We start from the raw sequence: 22,527 nt of genomic DNA on the forward strand, positions 1-22,527 counted from the left end.
ACATCACCTACAACAACTTCTACAACATCACAACCAGCAAAAACAGGTATGACTGCAATAAATAAGTCACATCAAGAAACCTGAAAAGAAAATGAGTAAAATGAAACAGATCTAAATGTCGAATTGTTAAACTGATTAAAAGCTTTTATCAATCTGAGAGCCCAGAGACAAGAACTCAAAGAAGAACAAAAAGCAGAAAACACTTTAAATGCAGTAATTAAACAATCAGATACAGATATAAGAGCCTGGGAAAGTTTTAACACTGTGTTCAAGTGAAACTACAGTTTCAATGTAGGAAGTCGAGCACACAACATGCTCAACATTCAGGTGGATTTTGTTGTGAGAACTTGAACTGTTGCTGACTCAGCACAAATATTAAAGTAGTGTTGGTACTTTTTTAAAAACTGAATCAATTTGTGACATTCTGTAAACAGTTAGCTGTAGTAAAATACATTTTCTGCCCTGTAATATATATTTTCTCTGTTCTGCACAGAGGATAAAAAAACCCCAATATCACCTACAACAACTTCTACAACATCACCACCAGCTGCAAACACAGGTATGACTGCAATAAATAAGTCACATCAAGAAACCTGAAAAGAAAATGAGTAAAATGAAACAGTTCTAAATGTTGAATTGTTAAACTGATTAAAAGCTGTTATTGATCTGAGAGCCCAGAGACAAGAACTCAAAGAAGAACAAAAAGCTGCAAACACTTTAAATGCAGTAATTAAACAAACAGATACAGATATAAGAGCCTGGGAAAGTTTTAACACTGTGTTCAAGTGAAACTATAGTTTCAATGTTGGAAGTCGAGCACACAACATGCTCAACATTCAGGTGGTTTTCGTTGTGTCACACCTACATTGAAAAAGGATTCGCAGTTCAGTTTATTTTATCTTTTGGCTCCTAAAGCTGTTATTGTTGGAAGTTATGTTACAGCTCATGATGCTATAGTCACTTCCTGTTTACATAGTTGGCTGTTTCTCATAGAGTTGCAAAATTAGAGGAGATATTTTTGGCGTTCCTGGTTCCGGAGGTAAAAATTCTGTTCATTTTTCTCACAGACAATGTTACACTGAGCACTTCTACTGCTTGGATGGTTAAATAAAATAAACACTTGTGGAACCAGCGGCCCCTCACACTTCACAGCTATTAGATGGCACTACAGATGTTTCCTTGCTATCGATTTACACATTAAATGTTCACTAGATAAAACATTTCTAACAGTTAATGGTGCAACCTGATTTACTAAAAACTGAAACTAGTTAGTAGTTAGTAGAAGAACTTCACACACAAACTTAGTGATGGATTTTTGATTGGCTGGTGCAGCCGGCTGCTGTACTGTATATAACACGTATCATGTCGGGATGTTTGTTTTGAACTTTTACTTTGTCTCTCACTACCTCCTAAAGATCAGAAGCCATCTCTTATTTTGGTGGTGGGGATAGTTCTTTCCTTCCTCCTCGTCCTCCTCATTATCATCACCGTCTACTGTGCTCAGAGGTGTAAAAGACGAGGTAAATGAAGTCTGACCTGGATATTTACAATCACACTAAATTTTGATGAAGACAAGAAAGATGTGCTCATAAATTAAATGTTCATGGTATTTAACAAAAAAGAAAAGGTATTCTTACAGGATATATGATTGCAGCACATTAACATGAATTATACCTTTTTTTTAACAGATATACAGTGTTTTTATCACAACATGCAAAATGATAATTACTTAACATTTACTTATACCTCACTCATAGTACAGTTTATTTACTTTTTACATTTTAAATGTATTTCTTATTTGATGTCTCTCTTAGAAAATGTTCAGAATTTTATAAATTAAATAATCAGCTTTCATGTCAGAATTTTGACTTTAATTTTAGACTTTTGATTTAATCTCAGAACATTTTTTGCCGGTTGCCCTTCACTTCAATACACATATGAAATTCACTGATTACTCCATAAAAATTAAAACTAATGGTATCAAAGTCAGCCTGTTTGTCATCAGAGTTTAAAGCAGATAATCAGTGATAATTCAGCAATAATTAAGTTATTCACTAATTTGTTTTCCTTTCTGCAGAGACTAAAGAAAGACACCACATCTATGACGAGATACGAGATGAAGGGTTGAACCCTACAAAGCGTGAGTAATGAGAAGTGTTTCTTTTTAAAATGACAACTTCCTCTTTCTATTATGATTGAGACTGATCTAAAATTAAATCCTACACTGTGCTTACTGTGCCTGCATTCATGCACTGTCACTATAGTGACACTGAAGTCATTCGACTGTAACTGCTTGTAGTCTTCAGAGGGGAACTTGTAGCATTATAAGACACAGTTCATACAGTATATATCATTATAAACTTCCACAGCTTCTCAAAAGCTTCTCAAAGACTCTTCTCACCATCTGACTAAAAAAAATAATTCATCTGCTGCACAATAAATATATTTCTTACCTGTTTCCTGAGGTGCAACTCAGTTTCTTACTGTAATCCAAATAAAGATAGGAGCCATAACAAGTAGTCATATCTCTGAGGCTGTTTTATGTCACTTAAACCAAAATTAAGATGTTTTATCATCTATTTGAACATTATTTTCCATTATTTTATATCTTCATACACAAAATGCATTTCTGTTTTACTGTTTTACAAAACAAGCAAGAAGATACTACTGTACCTTAAACATCAAATTTAGTGATCTTCTTTTCACTTCTTTTCTGGCAGGTGTGGAAAGCTCTGGTGGACCATCAGCTGAATACTGCATGGAGACTTTCTCAGGTAAATGATCAAACACTTGTACAGAACTGTCCTGCATTCATCAAGGAAGAAATATGGTGGACTTATCTCATAACTGTGACTCATCAACTTGTAATTGTGAGATCTTTCTCTTGTAATTACGAAATACTGCTCTCATAAGTGAGAGAAGTGCTTATCTAATCTGTGTAGCTACAGGAACTGTTGCAGGTTATTGTGGTGGTTGAATCAGTTAAGAGGCAGCGTACAGAGTTTTAGCCAAAATGCTAACGGCTGTGTTTTGTTGTTGAGCTGAATGAAAATGCAGCGAACAGTTCAAAGACGGTTTTCTTGTAATTATGACGTACTGATCTCGTATGAGACGCTGAGTCGCGTTACGGATGTCATAATTATGACATAACACTTAGATATATTTTCCTTTGATAAGTGCAATGACCTTTATTATTTTCTCAGTAGCTAACAGCTGGATCTCCTGCAGTCTGGATGTGTTTGTTGAGTTAGGAATTTTCTGCAGCATGGCTTCAGGGGATGGCCATGTTGGTCTTTCAAGCGATTGTTTGTCACTTTGATTCAGACTGAAATATCTCATAAACTTCTGGATGGATCGCCATCAAAGTTGGAACAGACATTCATGCTTTCCAGAGGATGAAGCCTGAGTTTGATGATCTTCTCACTTTTTGTCTAGTGCCACCATCAGGTTATAATTTTTGACTGGAACATCTATTGGATGGTTTGCCAGACTTCTTGTCTAGCAACATCATGAGTGCAAAAACTTCAATTTGTCCAAGACTTGATGACCACATTCTTGAAAAACTCCCAACATTCCCATCAACCTCAGCTGCACATTGTGCTAATTAGCTAATTTTAGCATGCTAACACACCAAATCAGCATGTCAACCTTGTGAGCAGGTCAGCATGTTGACGTTAGCTCAAAGTACAGCTTCACAGAGCTGCTAGCATAGCTGCAGAATCATAATTTTGTTAAAAAATGCAGCATACTTAGTGCACAAAGGTTCTGCTTTCATCACACATTTGTCAGAGAATGTGTTCAAAAGCACATTGGAAAAATTTGGACATGAAGTGCAAAGGCCTTTACTTGAAAATGCCTTTTCATTGGGTCATCAACTGATTGGTCACTGATGTTGACAGCCCGCTCAAAAGTTGGAATAAAGTATTAATACCTGTGGCGTAAAAGGTCAGTTAGTTCTTTATAATAAATGTTTGTTGGTAAATGTTTTAATAGGTGGATCAAACCAAAATGAACCCACATATTGCACCATCCCTGATCTTCCACCAATGGGAAACAAGATCGGTAAAGCCTGAACTGTCATCAACATTTACAGTTTTACAGTTGAATCAAAGATTCTTGAGATATATTTCTGCTTACACGTTTCATATATTAATTATGTTTTCTTTCTTCTTACAGACACATATCTAGCTGAGTCGCCATATTCCATGATTACCGACCCTTTGCCTGATGGTAATAAAACAGGTAAATCATTGGTTCTTCATTTTGGGTTGGATGATATTAATATGTTACCTTGTATATAAGGAAGTTTTTAACAATCAAAGCACCATGAAACACAAGTGTAAAAAGTAATATTGTATGGAATAAATTCTATCTGTTAATAAAAACCATAGACTGTATAAAAATATGGATGTAGTTACCATGATGTCACCTGTTGGTTTCTGAAGAACAGTTTTGAGGCTCAAAATGAGCCGCTCCGGCCGTCGCCATCTTGGCAGTGCGTGACTCTGCCTAACTCCCAGCCAATCAAAAATGGGCAAAGAGGCGGGCCAAATGGCTGAAACAAGCCACCTAGTGGCTGGCGGACCTGTCACTCAAAGCAGCCATGTCCTTCACTATGCATAACTTTACAGCTTAATAAGATTTAAACGGGTGAGTTATAAAAGAAATTACCCCCTGTGCAGTTGTCATTAAAGGGGAAATTAGCTACAGAGACCAAAACCATTGTTTGCACCAGGCTGTAAACATGTTTATTTCTGCTGTAAAGTTGGGCATTTTAACATGGGGGTCTATGGGGATTGAATCGCTTTTGGAGCCTCAAGTGGCCGTTCAGGGAACTGCAGTTTTTGGCACTTCGGCAGTGGCTTCATTTTTCAGCCCCAGAGGTTGCCGCTTGATAAAAACTCAAAAAAACAATAACAGCAACCCAAAATTATTATGTCTCCAAAATCTGACATAGAGCTAGAATGTGAAAGAAATGTGATTTGCATCCAAAATAACAGCCTCAGCAGGCCTGTGCTGACTGTATTTTGGTTTGAGTTTCTTATTTTTGGTTTGGCCTTCACAGCTTTTCTTTACTTTTTTCAGTTTTTCTTTTTTCTGATCTTTGTCTTAACAGTAATTGGACAGATGTATCTGATAGGAAGCAGATGGTAGTAATTTTCCCCATCATGAATTCTGTTGCCTGTTTGTAATTCTTCATTTCAATACACAGGTACACCACAGCTGAATGACCCGACATATTCCTTACTGAAGAAACCCAAAGTGCTTGAGAACAATGACCAATACCTGTATAGTTTTACATAAACATTTAGCTTCTGTCAGGTAAAAATATACTTCTGAAAGATTTGTTTGTTGCAAAATATGGAAAGAAAAAATGCTTATTCCTCAGTTTTGTAGGTGAAGATTAAAACTGTTTCAATGGGACTATATTCTATTTTATTGCATTCCTGCAATCCTTTAGAATGAAAGCCTTTGAATATTTATTTTTAATAGATGTTTTGTTGTAAAAAAAAAAAAAAAAAGTTCAAAAAAGTACCAGAAAACAAAATGCTTTCATGTCCTTTGTTGCTTTGTTTGAGTTGAACTGTTTTTCATGTTGATTTATGAATAAACACTTGTACAGTACACCAGAGGTCTATTCTGTTTCAATTTTTGCTGGTTCACAGCACTTCTTTTCCTTTTTTCATATCATTCAGGAACTGATACTGAAAATGAAACTCTGTTTTTTTTTTTTTACAGTTATGATGCTTTCGATATCCACATTTACTATTTCTTTATTTATAATTTGTTTTTGACAACTGAAACCTAGCCCCAGTCTGTGCCTCTCATGTGTTGCATTTCATTCGAGTCACAGAGACAAGCGCAGCCTTTTGTGAAGAATAAATACGAGGCAAACTTCAGATGGGGGTTTGACAACACTCAATTCTGAATGCATTTCCAGAATCCTCAGAGAGTCTTCTAAACACCTGGATCACAAAAAGAAGATTTTTATTCAACATATATTCTGTTGAATTCACCATTTACTGATGTATAATGTCCTTTCTTCTCTCTGTCTCTACATCCTTATATAGACCACATTCTAAACATGAAGAGTTATGACCCAGAAAGTAAGAAAACAACCTACTGTCCGGACTCATCATATTAAATGTTTCGACTTACAGCAAACAGTCTACTCAGATCCGCAACAGCATCAAATGCAAATGGAATATATTACAAACTGCAGAAATTGTTTGCTGAACCTCCCACCTTTGTCTCTAGAAGGGCTCCCACTTTACAAGACAAGCTGGTCCACAGCCGTTTATCACTTCCTGGCTTCATAAACCTGTGGGCAACTTCCCCTGTGGTAACTGTTGCCATTGTGGCAATATTTCCAAAATGGACAGATTTGTCGATGTGTTCACCAACAAGTCATATAAAATAAACCACATTGCTAATTGTAACACTTCCTTTCTGGTATACCGTGGTGAATGTTCTTGTGGTTTTTTCTATGTGGGGAGAACAAAAAGGGGATTTAAAGACAGACTTGTCATAGAAATGCAGCAGGAAAGCTTTCAGTGGGCTTTATTTCTGACACCACATCTTGTTTTTTGTTTGAATATAGATGTATTTCATTGTGGTTATGATTTGGCAGATTGCTGTCCGTATGAATACATGTTAGTGTTTGAAGATAAACTGAAGAGTTTGGAAGTGAGGATGTAAACATGTAAAATGTGCTACAGATCCACAGAGTTTTGTTGCTTGCTTGTGTTTGAATGAGAAAAGTATTGAGGACATTTGAAGGCTGTAGTCACTGAATGCTTTCTGTGTGAAAACAATGCAAATGTGTCCCAGTTTGTTCCATAATTGTTGCTGTTGTGTCAACTGTGTAAAGAGTTTTGAAGTATTGTAGTTAACTCAGTACTGAACATGAAGGTAACCAACTGTAAAAAAAAATATATATATATATATATATATATATATATATATATATATATGTTCCCTTTTATATATATATATATAAATATAAATATATAAATATATATATATATATATATATATATATATATATATATATATATATATATAAGGGAACATTAGCATTCTTTCACCATAAAAAGACACTGAGAGGCGTTGAGAAGGAGGTTTTCTTTTTTCAGGAACAAGTGTAAGTTTCCTGTTATCAGCCCACAAAGCAATGTGTCAAACATTATTCTGCATATTGAATCATTTCAGTCTGTGTCAGGATGAGGGTCAACACCTACGCCTGCCTGTTAGTCTTTGTTCTGGGCTATAACGTTACTGCAGGCAAGGAGTTTTTAAATTAATCTATTAGTATGTGCAATTCTTCTTGTCACCCGTTTTAATTTACAGTTTTATCATATAATAATAAAGCTTATTTTTATAGCAGTTTTCTAAACCAATGTTACAAAGTGTTTTATATAGAACAAATACAGAAAGAGAAACCAGGGAGCCAGACAGAAGATACAAATCAAAAAAGTCAGATACAAAGATAATGATTTGGTTCATTGATCCCCTCTAGTCTGAAATCTAGTTTTGGGAACTACAACCGAAAACAGATAAGTGGCCAGTGTAGAGATGCTAAAGGTGGTATTAGTTAAAAGTCTGGCAGCTGCTACTAAATGGAGCCTGTTGAGTGATATCTGGTTTACATCTGTTAAAAGACAAAGAGAAACATAAAACTGGTCAAATCTTGGAGTAATTTTTCATGATAAAAACTAAGTAAGGTATCAAAAAATAAGTTTCATGGAAACACTTTGTGATAAAGATGCATTAATTATCATGACTTTATGCATGAAAAAGCATTCATTTATTCATGTAAAGCTATCCACTCTATAAGTCCACTTTTTGCCATCTAACTCTCTAGCCATCACCAACCCACCTCCTCCTAAGTAGGAAATGTCACCTTATATAGACGTCATTGGTCTCATGGCATCTAATAATGGCACAGATGGGTTTACACTGGAGATAGTTAAAAGCCGGTGTGTCTCATACAGATGCTAAAGAGTGTCCTGTGTGTCAGTATCAGACACCAAGGGGCAGGACAAACTGTCACTGTTTAACGCCCTTGGAATGAAGTGCATGCATGTTGTCTGTCTTGCCAAAAATATTATTGCTTTCTTACAAATGTGACATGGTATGTAAAATTATCATTTGTTGTCTTTGAATTATCAATTAAAGTTTGTAATATTATGAATATATATGAAAAGGAGTAGGCAAGAGGTTGTGATATGTAGCACAACAAGCTAGTGAAGCTGTAAACAGAATCTCATTCAGGCACATGCTCAGCGGCGTCTGCCTTACACAGAACTACTCTCTGGAGACTGAAAACGTGATCACTGTTATTAGTCTTTGGAGCCGTTTCTAAACAAACTAACGTGACCAAACTCTTCATGATGAAGGAACATGTCACCCAGTGCAGCGGTGTGGCTCACTGATGTGTTTTTAATAGTTTTTGGACAACAGTGGAGGTCTACGGCACAGAGGAATAAGATATATCAGGCTTTGATACACACACAATACTTGTTAGTAGATCAGTTCATTGTTGGTTTGGAGATTTGTTGACTTGGAGAAAAATATAGAAAATCGCAGCCTTATCCTTTCCTTATGAGCTTTAAGGTAATATTGTGTGATATATAGAATATTAATATGTTTACACCTTTTCCCAACTGATAATAACCGATAACTGATATGGTATCCGATATTGTAATTTAATTTGTATTTGTAGTTTTTCCAAATACGTGATGCTTAAGACTTTATTTTAGGGGTCACAAAGATGATAGATGGGTAAGCAACAAATGGTTTATAAATGTGATTTACGTAAAGACCCACAAACACGATGCACACGATCAAAGGTGAGCAGTCTGAAGTCAGGTTTCCATTCAAATGTATTCTAACTAAAATTTCAGGAAACTGATAAACGAAAATGCAGATGAATGTGCGTTTCCATCCACTACTGTTTTGCGAATATTAATGGTTGAGTGCATCAAAGTTAACGGCTGGTGGCGCTGATTCTCTCATCGAGTGCAGGAAAACTCAAAAAGAAGAAGCTGACGCAGTAATGACGTCATTAATAGAGCGACAGTCAAAGCTGAAGTGATGGAAAACGTGACCGTGAAAAATGTCTGCCACCGTGTTTCATTTCTCCAGCAGGGCAGAAGCTTCAGGGACATTTAATTCACTAAATCTGTTTCTATTCAACTTTGTTGCATTTTACTTTTATGGATACGTCAACTTTACCACTTCATCCAAGCACAAAAACTTTTTATGCAATATTCCAACTTTTTTCGAATTTCCAGCGTTTCCAATCACACTTTTTTTTTATACACAAATTGAAAAAGCGCATAAAAAAAGGTGGATGGAAACCCACTTTGAGAGGGATGTAGAGATTCAGTAGCGATGGTAGAAAATAGTGGCTTTCACCATTAACCATATCTACTAATATTTAGCTAATACATCAAAAGTTTGCTAAAAAAAACAACATTTTTCTCTCCAATATGCTTTGTGCAACCAAGTACTGGAATGGTAAACACTGCACCGATCAATGTGGAACCCGCAATGCAAGACCTTTGTTTTTCCACTGTCATGTGACATGTGACACTTAAAGGGTGTTTTCACACCTGCACTTTTTAGTCCAGTTAAATCAAACTCTGGTTTGTTTTCCCCATTGGTGCGATTTGTTTGGGCAGGTGTGAAGCTACGGTGACATCACGGCTGTGTTGCCATGACTCCTGGTGGTGTCGGTGTGTCTCTGCCAATGGGAGACAAGAGTTTGGGACTTCCCGCAGAGTTCACACCAAGGTGCGAACTGAGGAGAGCGTGCTGGGAGATGGAGTCTGACTTGGACTCCCTCTGTTTCACTGGGCACCCTTCTTTGTTATCAGGCTTTGTGACTGCATGCAGGCCTGCCTTTGTCTCATGCACAAGGAGTATGAGGCCCAACATTCCCCCCCTTTGGTCTGAAGAGTGGGTTGCTGGCCACAGTCCAAGGGCAAAACAGTTCCTGTAGGTTGGAAGTAACTGGAGGGTTACACAGTCCATGTATTTATGAGATACTCGGAAGGTGGGAACAATCTGTATATTCCTGAAATAAAAAAGAGTTGAAACAGTCCATACAGTTCACAGAGTTCAGAGTTCACAGAGGCTTGTCTGGGCAGTTACTGAGGCAACGTTTCGGCAGTGTTCTAACTACATCTAGGTACACAAGGTATTAACCAACACAAATACTGTTGCTGCTCTTTGTTTATCATCAATAACACAACTCAAAATCATAAAAAGAAAAGAAAAGGGAAAAAGACAGAAAGGTGGTTAGGTTAATAGGCTCACTCCCGAAAGAGATTGGAGTTAGCCAGTGGAACGGTGCAGACTGGTGTGGGAAGGGAAGGAGGGAGTCCAGTCCGGCCTGTGTGTTTTTGAATGTACCTGTAAGTGATGTGTGAATCCTAGTCATAACTGGATTTGAGGTGCACTGCCAAGACCATATGTCAGATGTGTTTGTGAAGGTTGCATAACAGTGGTAGTAGCAGATCTAATGATTTAGTCTAACTTACCTACTCTTCCCTACAACCTATCCCAGTAGAATGCTAATGAGGTGGCTTTAGCACCGCTGGTGAGTAATAGCCGGGTAATGTAGTAGAGGATTAAACAACTATCATGCGGAATGCTAACAACTCTCTGCTAACACAACCGCTAGTGAACACTGTGTACAATACATATATATATACACATATATATACACATATATAAATACTGATATATTGGGAGCCTCACACGGGGCATCAACTGTTGGATCTGTGAGGAGCACAGCTGGTTATTAGTAATAGTTAATAATTATCAGAGATAATTATTAATTATTACAATTAATAAAATTCTGAATATGAATTAATAATAACAGGGTACCACCAGGAAACCGGGACTAATAACCAGACAATAAGGTGGTCTCATAAAAGAGTTCATCTAGAATACTAATATCTGAGGGATATCAGCATTCACGGATGAACGAAGAAGGTTTGAGTTTGAGCTCTGACTCTCTCAATCAGCCACTTTTCACAATGTACAAACATAATAATGACAAAAGACTTCTCTTTAAAGATATAACAGTGTTTATTAAGCAAGAGCAGAGTTAACAAATTTAGCCGATGCTTTGATGAATAAATTACCATCCTAAATGAAATCTAATCTAATTCTACCTAAGCAAACATACATTAACAGGTATGTATAGTGAAAACACGAAGGTGGGAGCGTGCGTATGTGTGTGTTTGTGTGTGTGAGTGGCAAGATGGTGGCACGAGAGTTTAGATGGCATACATGACTATTGGGAGGAAGTCACATCATGTGAAAACTAAATTGCGGAAGTGACTGCAGTGTCTTGGTTAGACAAAGCAACTCCCTCTTCCCCCCCACGGTTGCTAATTGATAATTATCTCTGATAATTATCAATTATTGAATTATTGCTAATAACCAGCTGTGCTCCTCACAGATCCAACATTACAACTCGGGTCAAAGTTCAACACATTTGATCTTTTGGTGCACCTGCGCAGAGCCGTCGCAACAAACCACAAACACAATGATGGAGACGAACACAAAAGCGGTTTTCTTGTGATATTGTGAAAACACCATCAGTGTGTCTGTATTAAGCATTAGTGACCCGACTGCCTGCATCAGTATTACTGCTGCTCTGTGATGACACCAGATCAGATGAGGCTGCAGATAACGTTCGTGACACTGCAGCCTCACTAAAGTTCTGGGGAACAGAAAAAATGTCCCCTCACCAAGAGGTTTGTCATGCAGGAAAAACGTCACGCTTCCTCTAAATCATCATATATGGCTGCTGCTGAACAGCGTTTGTGCTTGAGTGGTCTCTCTGTGTGGTTTGATATCTGGCTGAGAAGTTCAGTTGAAACGATCAAATCCGAAATATAGTCTCAGACTGTGATTACCCAAAATGTGGTGGTTTGGTTTTTTATTTGTTTGGCAGCTCTCATTGTTTTTTTTTTCTTTTGGTTGTTGAATTTCTTTTTAAAAATGTGATCTCTTTTTAAACATCAGTCACTGTTTCTAACTCCGAACATTTCACTAATATGTTCAGTATCAACATCTTCGCAAGTTGCCAAATATGTTAATTAACAACATTTTCTCATTATGTTGACAGAAAACATAATTCAGCAGCATTATGTTTCTAGCAAAACATATTTGCTGTTGTAATTTAGTCGTACATGAAGGTAATTTCTGAAGGACAGTGCTGGAACGTACTGTATGTGGGTAAAAGTGTGTTTTTATAATATGTGAATGTCTTTATGTACAAATCAAATCATCACTTTTCTAAAATAGAAAAAAAAAAATTAAAAGATCTGTGTATTTAATTTCTTAGTCTGTTCATGTTTATCTGTTCAGGAAATCACATTGAGACCAAAATCTCTTTAGCAAAAGACCTGAAACAAATTACATACATACAAAACAACAATACCAAACACACACACACACACACACGCATAGAGAGAGACACATTAAAACTAAAAAACTAAAAACTATCAGCGAGTAAAACTGTGATCACACTCTGTGTTCACACTAGAGGAAACATCTTTGTTCATTAACCAAAAAAAAGAAAGAAGTTGAGGAAGTGAGGGTGCAGCTTTTGAAGTCAGAGGAACACACGTATACACTGAGTTCCTGTTCTTCTCTCAGATAGAAACTGTCTCTGTTCATTGTGCTTCAGTCTGTTGGAGGATGAGGATGAACATCTGCATCTGCCTGTTAGCTTTAGTTCTGGGCTGTAATGTGACAGCAGGTAAGAACTTTACTCTTTTTCATCAGCTTCAATAATAATGTTCATGTTTGTTCATGTCATAGAGTGAGTGATGAATGTGGTGCAACTCTTTATTTTTACTGGTGTTTTCAGGCTAAAAGAGTGCAGCATGATACATCTTACAGGCACATATAAAGTATGTTGTCCATTGTTTCCAGTATTTTACATATTGTTCATATCGTAGTCTGAAGGTAAAGGTCAGTTTCTCCATACAGTGAATTTAGCTGATGTATAAAGTATTTTATAGAGATTTTAGTGATTTGTTGAAACACGTTCAGGTTCATTGTCATATTCATGTATTTGAATAAATCAAGTTCAAAGTTGTTTATTGGTCACGTACACAAAACAAACAATACAATGTGCAGTGAAATGCAGTTTAGGCCCTCCTAGATTAACTTATATCTGCTAAGATTAAAGATAGAAATAGTAATAAAGATGAAAAGGAAATCAAAAATAAAAATATTATATTATATATGTACTGTATATATACATATTATATTATATATAACATACACTACAATCAAATAATTAAACATATGATAAACATATTATTCATTCTCTTTTTACTTATATTATATATTACAGTAATATGAAGGTGAAAAGAGATACTGTAAACAAGTGTTTAAAATCTACATATATGATCTGAAATATCTACAGACTCACACAGTGACAAGAGACGGTGGTGCACAAATGTGCACACACACAAAACCACATGTCAGGATGCAGTGCATTGTGACCGCTGCCACCCCACCACACACACATACACACACACATTAGCTGATGGTGTGAATGGTGTAAAGTCAGAAGTTAAAAGTGAAGTGCAGTAATGCTTTAAGGTCTTCATGTTTTTCATGATTAGCAGTTTGCACTCGACAGTTAAATGTGATTCTGACTCTGATGGAAAACAACTTTTCACTTCTTTGCAATGTTAGAAATGTTGACATTCTGAAAATGGATGTTTAGTTCTTGTAAACTGTTAACTTTTATTGTTATTGTAACTGTTTTTCTTGCTGTAATCATTCCTCCTGTTCATACTGACCATTAGAAGATCCCTTCATAATGACCTTACAATGGAAGTGATGGAGGACAAAATCCACAGTCCTCCTTCTGTGCAAAAATGTATTTAAAAGTTTATCTGAAGCTAATATGAAGCTTCAGCGTCCAAATGAGTCAAATCAAGTAGATATCTTTCAACGTTACAGTCTTTTTAGTGCCAAAGTTCCTCTTTTTGTTACTATACTTCCACCTGCAGCTCAACAGGGAAACACTGTCCGAGGAAACACAAAGAGGGAATTTGATGCTAAAAAGACTGTAAATGTGTCAGATATCCACTTGATATGATTAACTCAGACTGATGAAGCTGAATAGAAGCTTCACAGAGACTTTTAAATGACTGTGTGGACACACTGTGGATTTTGTCCTCCATCACTTCCATTGAATGCACATTTGAAGGATCTTTTAATATCCAGTATGAACAGGAGGAATGATTACAGCGAGGAAAACCTCTTTCACTGTTCATATGGACACCTGACTGCTGGTTTAAGATTATAACATTTTCAATAAGCATCACTTCAAAGTGTGATCACAGTGTGTTCTGCACAGGACACTTTGCAGCGTAAAAATAAAGTCATCAGTGCAGAAACTGTTTCTAAATGACCTCAAACCTTTATTTATCTGTCATATTTCTGTACTGATGTTTCTGTTAATTAGTGGCCGACACAAACAGTCTGATAAGCTGATATCAGCCAATATATTAGTGCAGCTTTAAGTTAGGTATCAATACAGTCAGAGAACTTTTACTGACTGTAACAATTCTCCACTTTGTGTAGAAACAGAAGTTAGTTTATCAAAGAAAATCTTGTTTTGGAACAAAACTCTTCCATGTGTCACTGACTTTATCATGAATACATATGTTTATGATGGCATGTTATAAAACATGAATCTTGGTTTTTACTAACTTAATGTTTGTTGCTCAGCTGCAAATCTAAACGTGACCAAAGGTGATCAGTCTGAGAGAGGTGAGACACAAGAACTCAAAGACACACACAAAAATATGAAGGCAGGTAAAGCACAGAGAAGAAGTTATTTAAAGGAATAATCTGACATTTTGGTAAATTTATTAACATGTTTAACTTTCTTACTGAGAGTTAGAAGAGAAGATCAACCAGTGGTGGAATGTAACTAAGTACATTTACTTAAATACAGTTTTTGGAACCATTTGATGTTACTTTCTACTTCCTGTCCGCTAGATCTCAGAGGAGAATATTGTACTTTTTACTCCACTACATTTATTTGAATGTGATAGTTACAAGTGTCTTTCCAGATCTATATTTTACAAATAAAACAGATGATGTATTTATATTTGTAATTAATTTAGATCACTTTGTAGAGATCTGTTTCTACTTTGACACATAAGAGTATTTTCTATTGATGGGTGTCAAAAAACATGAAAAATTTCTAAGAGGGGTGAAAACTTTTACAGGCAACGTATATTCTGTATATGTAAAATACAGACGGGTGACAAATGAAAGGAAAAACTGGTACCACCACTTAGATCGATACCACATTCATATCTGTCCATTAAACATGAAGCTACAGCCAGCAGCCGGTTAGCTTAGCTTAGCATAAAGACTGGAAACAGATGGAAACAGCTAGCCTGGTGTTACAGAGAGTTATATGCAGAAATATAACGACACACAAGGCTGAACAATAACAAATATGATCAGTTCAAATAAGAGAGAAACTTTAATGCTGCTTCAAATTAAACAGAAACAATATCCTCAACATTCAAGTGCTTTAAGTCATGAGAACATTTGCTCTGCTTGATAACTCACCACAAAACTGGCCATCGCCTATTTCCTGTTTCAATACTGATGAATGATTTCATAACTTTCTGTGGTAAAATGCATTTTGCTGCTCTGTTGTATCTATTTCCTCCATCTCACACACAAGTAAACAGCACACCACCATCAACCTCAACTATAACTACAGCAACAATAACAACAACTGCACCAGCAAAAACTAAGAAAACGGAGGAGGGAGAGAGTAAGATAAAACAGATCTAAATGTTGAATTAAACTGATTAAAAGGTGATCGATCTAAACGAACAAAACAGCAGAAAACACTTTAAATGCAGTAATTAAACAAACAGATACAGATATAAGAGCCTGGGAAAGTTTTAACACTGTGTTCAAGTGAAACTATAGTTTCAATGTAGGAAGTCGAGCACACAACATGCTCAACATTCAGGTGGATTTTGTTGTGAGAACTTGAACCGTTTCTGACTCATCACAAATATTAAAGTAGTGTTGTTACTTTTTCAAAAACTGTGAATTATTTTGTGACCTTCTGTAAACAGTTAGCTGTAGTAAAATACATTTTCTTCTCTGTAATATATATTTTCTCTGTTCTGCACTGATGATAATACAGGATCAACATCACCTACAACAACTTCTACAATATCAACATCTGATGAAAACAAAGGTATGACTGCAATAAATAAGTCACATCAAGAAACCTGAAATGAAAATGAGTAAAATGAAACAGCCTCTTAACATCCACCCTTTTTTTGGAATTTTTGCCCATTTGGCATACCCAAATGGAAACGCTAAAATGTTAAATTGATTAAAAGCTTTAAATGCAGTTATGAGACTGCATTTAAAGACTGGATGCAGAGATATAAGAGCCTGGGAAAGTTTTAACACTGTGTTCAAGTGAAACTACAGTTTCAATGTTGGAAGTCGAGCACACAACATGCTCAACATTCAGGTGGATTTTGTTGTGTCACACCTACATTGAAAAATGATTCACATTTAAGTTTATTTTATCTTTTGGCTCCTAAAACTGTTATTGTTGGAAGTTATGTTACAGCTCGTGATGCTACAGTCACTTCCTGTTTACATAGTTGGCTGTTTCTCATAGAGTTGCAAAATTAGAGGAGATATTTTTGGCGTTCCTGGTTCCGGGGTAAAAATTTTGTTCATTTTTCTCACGTATCATGTCGGGATGTTTGTTTTGAACTTTTACTTTGTTTTCCACTAGGTTTGGTGGTGGGGATAGTTGTTTCCTTCCTCCTCATCCTCATCATCATCACCGTCTACTGTGCTTGGAGGTGTAAAAGACGAGGTAAATGAAGTCTGACCTGGAAATTTACAATCACACTAAATTTTGATGAATACAAGAAAGATGTGCTCGTAAATTAAATGTTCATGGTATTTAACAAAAAAGAAAAGACATTCTTACAGGATATATGATTGCAACACATTAACATGAATTATACTTTATTTTAGTTTTTATCGCAACATGCAAAATTATAATTACTTAACATTTACTTATACCTCCCCCATAGTACAGTTTATTTACTTTTTAAATTTTAAATGTATTTTTTATTTGATGTCTCTTATACCTTTTTTCAGAATTTTATAAATTAAATAATCAGCTTTCATGTCAGAATTTTGACTTTAATTTCAGACTTTTGATTTAATCTTAGAACAGATTTTCTGTATATGCAATCCCACCTAACAATGATGTCATGCTGCACCACAGTGCAACGTGACATCATTTTATGGGCTGTTTTCACATCTAGATGGAAAGTCAGCCTGTTTGTGATCAGAGTTTAAAGCAGGTAATCAGTGATTATTCAGTAATAATTAAGTTATTCACTAATTTGTTTTCCTTTCTGCAGAGACTAAAGAAAGACACCATATCTACGACGAGATACGAGATGAAGGGTTGAACCCTACAAAGCGTGAGTAATGAGAAGTGTTTCTTTTTAAAATGACAACTTCCTCTTTCTATTATGATTGAGACTGATCTAAAATTAAATCCTACGCTGTGCTTACTGTGCCTGCATTCATGCACTGTCACTATAGTGACACTGAAGTCATTCAACTGTAACTGCTTGTAGTCTTCAGAGGGGAACTTGTAGCATTATAAGACACAGTTCATACAGTATATATCATTATAAACTTCCACAGCTTCTTAAAAGCTTCTCAAAGACTCTCCTCACCATCTGACTTAAAAAAATAATTCATTTGCTGCACAATAAACATATTTCTTACCTGTTTCCTGAGGTGCAACTCAGTTTCTTACTGTAATCCAAATAAAGATAGGAGCCATAACAAGTAGTCATATCTCTGAGGTTGTTTTATGTCACTTAAACCAAACTTGAGATGTTTTATCATCTATTTGAACATTATTTTCCATTATTTTATATCTTTATGCACAAAAACGCATGTCTATTTTTCTGTTTCACAAAACAAGCAAGAAGATACTACTGTACCTTAAACATCAAATTTAGTGATCTTCTTTTCATTTCTTTTCTGGCAGGTGTGGAAAGCTCTGGCGGACCATCAGCTGAATACTGCCTGGTGACTTTCCCAGGTGAATGATCAAATATTTTCCCACCACCTTTGACAGCAAAATTTTGATGTTTTTTGTGTGTATCTTTGGACAGTGATTGAATTGTCCTGCATTCATCAATGGTGGATTTTAGTATCTCATAACTGTGACTCAACATCTTGTAATTGTGAGATCTTTCTCTTGTAATAACAAAATACTGCTCTCATAAGTGAGAGATGTGGCTTATCTAATCTGTGTAGCTACAGGAACTGTTGCAGGTTATTGTGGTGGTTGAATCAGTTAAGAAGCAGCATACAGAGTTTTAGCCAAAATGCTATCGGCTATGTTTTGTTGGTAAGCTGAATGAAAATGCAGCGAACAGTTCAAAGACGGTTTTCTTGTAATTATGACGTACTGATCTTGTATGAGATGCTTAGTCGTGTTACGGAAGTCATAATTATGACATAACACTTAGATATTTTTTTCCTTTGATGAGTGCAATTTGTTTTCGTCGACCTTCATTATTTTTCTCAGTAGCTAACAGCCGGATCTCCTGCTGTCTGGATGTGTTTGTTGAGTCAGGAATTTTTTGCAGTGTGGCTTCAGGGGATGGCCATGTTGGTCTGTGACTTTGATTCAGACTGAAATATCTCATAAACTTCTGGATGGATCGCCATCAAAGTTGGAACAGACATTCATGTTTTCCAGAGGTTGAAGCCTGAGTTTGATGATCTTCTCACTTTTTGTCTAGCGCCACCATCAGGTTATAATTTTTGACTGGAACATCTATTGGATGGTTTGCCAGACTTCATGTCTAGCAACATCATGAGTACAAAACTTCAATTTGTCCAAGACTTGATGACCACATTCTTGAAAAACTCCCAAAATTCCCATCAACCTCAGCTGCACATTGTGCTGATTAGCTAATTTCAGCAACACACCAAATCAGCATGTCAACCTGATCATTATGAGCATGTTAGCATGTTGACGTTAGCTCAAAGTACAGCTTCACAGAGCTGCTAGCATAGCTGCAGACTCATAATTTTGTTAAAAAATGCAGCATACTGAGTGCACAAAGGTTCTGCTTTCATCACACCCTTTTCAGAGGATGTGTTCAAAAGCACATTGAAAAAATTTGGACATGAAGTGCAAAGGCCTTTACTTGAAAATGCCTTTTCATTGGGTCATAAACTTATTGGTCACTGATGTTGACAGCCCGCTCAAAAGTTGGAATAAAGTATTAATACCTGTGGCGTAAAAGGTCAGTTAGTTCTTTATAATAAATGTTTGTTGGTAAATGTTTTAATAGGTGGATCAAACCAAAATGAACCCACATGTTGCACCATCCCTGATCCTCCACCAACAGGAAACAAGACCGGTAAAGCCTGAACTGTCATCAACATTTACAGTTTTACAGTTCAATCAAAGATTCTAGAGATATATTTCTGGTTACACGTTTCATATATTAATTATCTTTTGTTTCTTCTTACAGACACATCTCTAACTGAGTCGCCGTATTCCATGATCACCAACCCTTTGCCTGATGGTAAAACAGGTAAATCATTGGCTCTTCATTTGGCTTAGATGGTATTAATGTGTTACCTTGTATATATTGGAAGTTTTTAACAATTAAAGCACCATGAAACATAAGTGTAAAAAGGCATATCATATTGGAATAAATTCTGTCTGTTAATAAAAACACAAAGAAAGAATAACAGTAACCCAAAATTATTATGTCTCCAACATCTGACATAGAGCTAGAATGTGAGAAATGCAATTTGCATCCAAAATAACAGCCTCAGCAGGCCTGTACTGACTGTATTTTGGTTTGAGTTTCTTATTTTTGGTTTTGCCTTCTCAGTTTTTCTTTTTTCTGATTTTTATCTTTACAGTAATTGGACAAATGTATCTGATAGGAAGCAGATGGTAGTAATTTTTCCTCCCATGAATTCTGTTGTTTGTAATTCTTCATCTCAATACACAGGTACACCACAGCTGAATGACCCGACGTATTCCTTACTGGAGAAACCCAAAGTGCTTGAGAACAATGACCAATACCTGCATAGTTTTACATAAACATTTAGCTTCTGTCAGGCAAAAACGTACTTCTGAAAGCGTTGTTTGTTGCAAAATATGGAAAGAAAAATGCTTATTCCTAAGTTTTGGAGGTGAAGATTAAGACTGTTTCAATGCGACTTTGGTACCAGTATTATATTCTATTTTATTATATTCCTGCAATCCTTTTAATACATTTTTAATAAACATTTTGTTGTAAAAAAAAAAAAAAAAAAAAGAAAGTTAAAACAGGACCAGGAAACAAAATGCTTTCATGTGCTCTGTTGCTTTGTTTGAGTTGAACTGTTCAAAGACGGGATGGACAGTACTTGCAATAGACTGTATTTTGTTTATGGTACAATACAGTGACTGTGTTCATGTTATCTTCAGTTAAAGCAATTGTGTCTGATACTGTTATGAGTAATGATAATAAAAAGATGTGTTTGTTTCCCCATTGCATTTGTGTTCATATATTTACAGCATGCTACAGATGTAAAAGACTCCAAATAAGAGTGCTTTATACTCAGCACATCAGTGAGCAGTTACATGTAAAAAGAATTCAATTGGTGTTTGAGTATAAAGTTTATTTTTTAGAAGAGTCTATATAGTTGTAGGAATTTGTGCACTCAAATATCTTTGATGTTATGGGGGGAATTGTGAATTATTATTGTGCACAACTCCAACATGAAATTATTCATCCAGTGGCATAACTCATATTAGAGTATGTGTAATAATAGGGACACACAAGACAGGTCAATTAGAATTATAGTTGTTATTAATCTTAATCATGATTTTGCAAGGGTATAGGTCTTTTAAGGTTAGTCTTTTAAGCAAGTTGATGAGGGTTTTGTACGAATACTTGCTTGCTCCCTGCGATGACTTCTAGCAGAGAATGGAGTCCAATGTGCTGGGGTGAGGAGCTGGATCTGGTAATAATGAGTGAGTAGGCCGGTCCGGACTTGAAAAGGTTCCATTGGAAGAGAGCTTTCCACCGGCATGGCAGAAAGCAAGAAGAACCAGCAAGCAGCATCAAGCAGCCTTAAAGAGCCGCCTAAAAACAGCTTAAAAACATCAGCTTAAAACAGCAAAACAGCAAACAGCAGACAGCCCAAAAACAGCAAAAACAGCCAAGAGTCTCAGATAAGACACTGTTAAAGTTTCAGTCTGCCCGCCCAGAAGGTGCCTCCTGGCCAATCCCAGGGTTGCAGAGTTCTGGGGGAGCAAAGTCAGTCCCCCCCCTGTCCACAGACAGGCGGGTATAGTTCCTGAACACAGTTACTCCATTAATCAACGTATTTACAATTTAACAATTGCATGAATCCTAATTTTGCAATTTGGATAGTAGCTTTAGCGTTCTGACAGTGAAACAAGCAGAATGGTACTAAACATGATAGGGTTATCATGGATGATGGGATTATGTTAGGGGTACATGTCTTGGCTAAAAGGCAGTGGAATAAAAGTCTAACCAAAGTGCATAACAACACACATATGATATACGCACATCAACATACAACAATAATTGTCCTTAGACAAAATCTAAAACTAATCCATAGGTTTTACAGTCCTCTGGTCTTTGGTCTGACTGCAAACGGCAGGGGTCCATGCCCTTTGAGGGTGTGTGTGAATGGGGCATGGCATATAGTGCAGCATGTCTTGTGCCTTATGCAGGTTTGCCCAGTGATCAGTTCTTGGGTTGGTCACTCAAGTCCTGAAAATCAAAGTCCACAGTGGGATTAAAGTTGGTGCCAGCTCGTCTCTGTGTGTGACTGGCTCTTAGAGGTGAGTTATGATAACCAATGGTGGGGGTTGTTTATCCAAATGGTACTAACAATTCACACTGGGGTGCGAATTGGTCTTCCTATCTTGCTGGCTCTTGTAGCTTGAAGGATCAAAGATGGTTTGGGTCAGTGGTCGGGTTTGGTGACCATGCAGGAGATGGGGGGTTCCTTACTTTATGGGCCAGCATTCCTTGGGTGTTGAAGAAAGAGCTGGTCTGTTGTTTGAGGCTTGTGCTGTCTGCATTCGAAACATGCAGGGACTTTATCCTCCATAGTTTTGAATGACGTGTTTGCTTTTGCATGAGATGTAAGATATTTTGTATTTTATGTGTAAGTTTTTGGTTTTTGTGTTTAGAGTTTCGACAAACAGGGCCCTAGTTTCAGAAACTGTGTTTTAGCAATAGTAAGAAACTGTATTAACTAAGATACTAAGATACATGTGTGTGCTGTGTGTTTGGTTTTATGTAATTTATTATCAAGATTATCTTGAAAGTGACACATTGTAAAATTTATGACAAACGTCCGGGTCAGACCAGAACTTAAGTTGGACCA

The 22,527-nt window shown here is 36.4% G+C and overlaps 1 protein-coding gene and 3 gene segments (V, D, J or C); 1 reads left to right on the top strand and 3 right to left on the bottom strand.

Moving 5' to 3' along the window:
- Positions 1-20,651, top strand: part of LOC122970054 — a 151,022-nt gene extending 130,371 nt beyond the window's left edge. Inside the window, exons 4-10 of the mRNA XM_044336156.1 lie at positions 494-559; positions 1,416-1,520; positions 2,078-2,140; positions 2,721-2,774; positions 3,994-4,062; positions 19,635-19,697; positions 20,127-20,651. Coding sequence (XP_044192091.1) covers positions 494-559; positions 1,416-1,520; positions 2,078-2,140; positions 2,721-2,774; positions 3,994-4,062; positions 19,635-19,697; positions 20,127-20,218 — 512 coding nt within the window. The 3' untranslated portion in view covers positions 20,219-20,651. The remainder of the gene's footprint in view (positions 1-493; positions 560-1,415; positions 1,521-2,077; positions 2,141-2,720; positions 2,775-3,993; positions 4,063-19,634; positions 19,698-20,126) is intronic.
- The window catches only part of LOC122970078, a 916,362-nt gene that overhangs the window by 358,390 nt on the left and 535,445 nt on the right, over positions 1-22,527 (bottom strand).
- Positions 1-22,527, bottom strand: part of LOC122970080 — an 891,879-nt gene that overhangs the window by 318,319 nt on the left and 551,033 nt on the right.
- Positions 1-22,527, bottom strand: part of LOC122970079 — an 808,187-nt gene that overhangs the window by 248,094 nt on the left and 537,566 nt on the right.

The sequence above is a fragment of the Thunnus albacares genome, chromosome 19 (genome assembly GCF_914725855.1).
Source record: "Thunnus albacares chromosome 19, fThuAlb1.1, whole genome shotgun sequence".
Taxonomy (NCBI): Eukaryota; Metazoa; Chordata; class Actinopteri; order Scombriformes; family Scombridae; genus Thunnus; species Thunnus albacares.